The 1,238-nt window shown below is 40.5% G+C and overlaps 1 protein-coding gene across 1 annotated transcript; it reads right to left on the bottom strand.

Annotated features, from left to right (window-relative positions):
- Positions 1-80: 80 nt before the first annotated feature.
- Positions 81-1,204, bottom strand: LOC107736140 (carbonyl reductase family member 4-like). The gene is made up of 2 exons (XM_016547630.1): positions 1,048-1,204; positions 81-942 (listed from the first exon to the last, which is right to left on the bottom strand). Exons 1-2 carry the CDS (start codon positions 1,202-1,204, stop codon positions 764-766), a joined length of 336 nt encoding a protein of 111 aa, XP_016403116.1. The 3' UTR covers positions 81-763.
- Between the last annotated feature and the right edge of the window lie 34 nt (positions 1,205-1,238).

Below are 1,238 nucleotides of genomic sequence, written 5' to 3'. Positions count from 1 at the left end.
TCACACACAGTTGCAACGTATATACAAAACAATATAGCATAACAATACACACATATAAGCCTATGATTTGCATATGTTTGTTTTTCTTACACCGCTGTTTTCCCTTTAAATAGACCTATTTGGAGGTTCTTTCTTACTTGCAGTATTTTCTGTTTTCCAAGCCAACCTGTGCCTGTATACGGACTGTTCTCCTCATTCTCTTCTGGTTTATGAATAGTACATAAATAAATGTCTCTGAAATGACTGAGTCTGGGTTGAGTCCAGTTGCTCTTGGCAAAAACATTTCTCAAAGATGAATTAGCTTTTTTGATAATCTGTATTTTTATGATGGTGAAAAGGCCAGAATTTAATACATTTTAATTAGTCTACCCATTTTATTTTTCTTAAATTATTTTTATATGAGTTAGGGGTTTAATTCATCTGTAAGTGTAATGTAGCACAGCTTATTTGGATGCTGAAAATAACTATGACAACACAAAGCGAGTCATATCCTCCACACATTGACCTGTGACCTCTGTCATCCCAAGTATGAAACATGCAGCTATAACCCAAAAACTCCAGTGAACTAAAAAATAACCTTAATCCAATCCAGATGGACCAAAACTGCTCTTACACAATGATACGTGTGACTCAGAATTCCACAGAGCCATGAGGAGGTGATAAACAATAGCAAGATCTGACACAGTCTGTAAATACAGTTATTGTATATTATCAGCATAGCAAAAATATGCAGTCGGCTCACATGCTTTGCTGGCAGAAATCATCACAATGCCAGCTGTAGTCCTCCATCCACGAGCAGAACCTGTCCTGTGATATAAGGAGACTCCAGGAGGAAAACGACAGCCTGGGCCACCTCTGCAGGTTCCCCAAAACGGCCCAGTGGAATTCTTCTCACTGCTTCTTGCTTCTCCAGCCCTGCCGTCATGTCCGTCCGAATGAATCCTGAGAGGGGAGAGTGAAACGAATTTTCAGTGTTACTCATATGACTGCTAATATGCAGATTAATAGGCAAAGGAAGTATTAGAAGAAAATGGTAGGACAAACAACCTGGAGCCACCAAGTTCACTCGTATGTTCCGGGTAGCAACTTCCTTCGCCAGTGAGCATGTGAATCCTTCCAGTCCGGCTTTACTGGCACTGTACACACACTGACCGGCGTTACCCTTCACACCCACCACAGAGCCTGAGGAAACGTGATTAAACATATAAAGCCTACTGTATCATATTTGGCCTCTAAAT

Source organism: Sinocyclocheilus rhinocerous, unplaced genomic scaffold (genome assembly GCF_001515625.1).
Source record: "Sinocyclocheilus rhinocerous isolate Xijiao unplaced genomic scaffold, SAMN03320098_v1.1 C36520188, whole genome shotgun sequence".
Taxonomy (NCBI): Eukaryota; Metazoa; Chordata; class Actinopteri; order Cypriniformes; family Cyprinidae; genus Sinocyclocheilus; species Sinocyclocheilus rhinocerous.
This window is presented reverse-complemented; position numbering and strand designations above follow the sequence as displayed.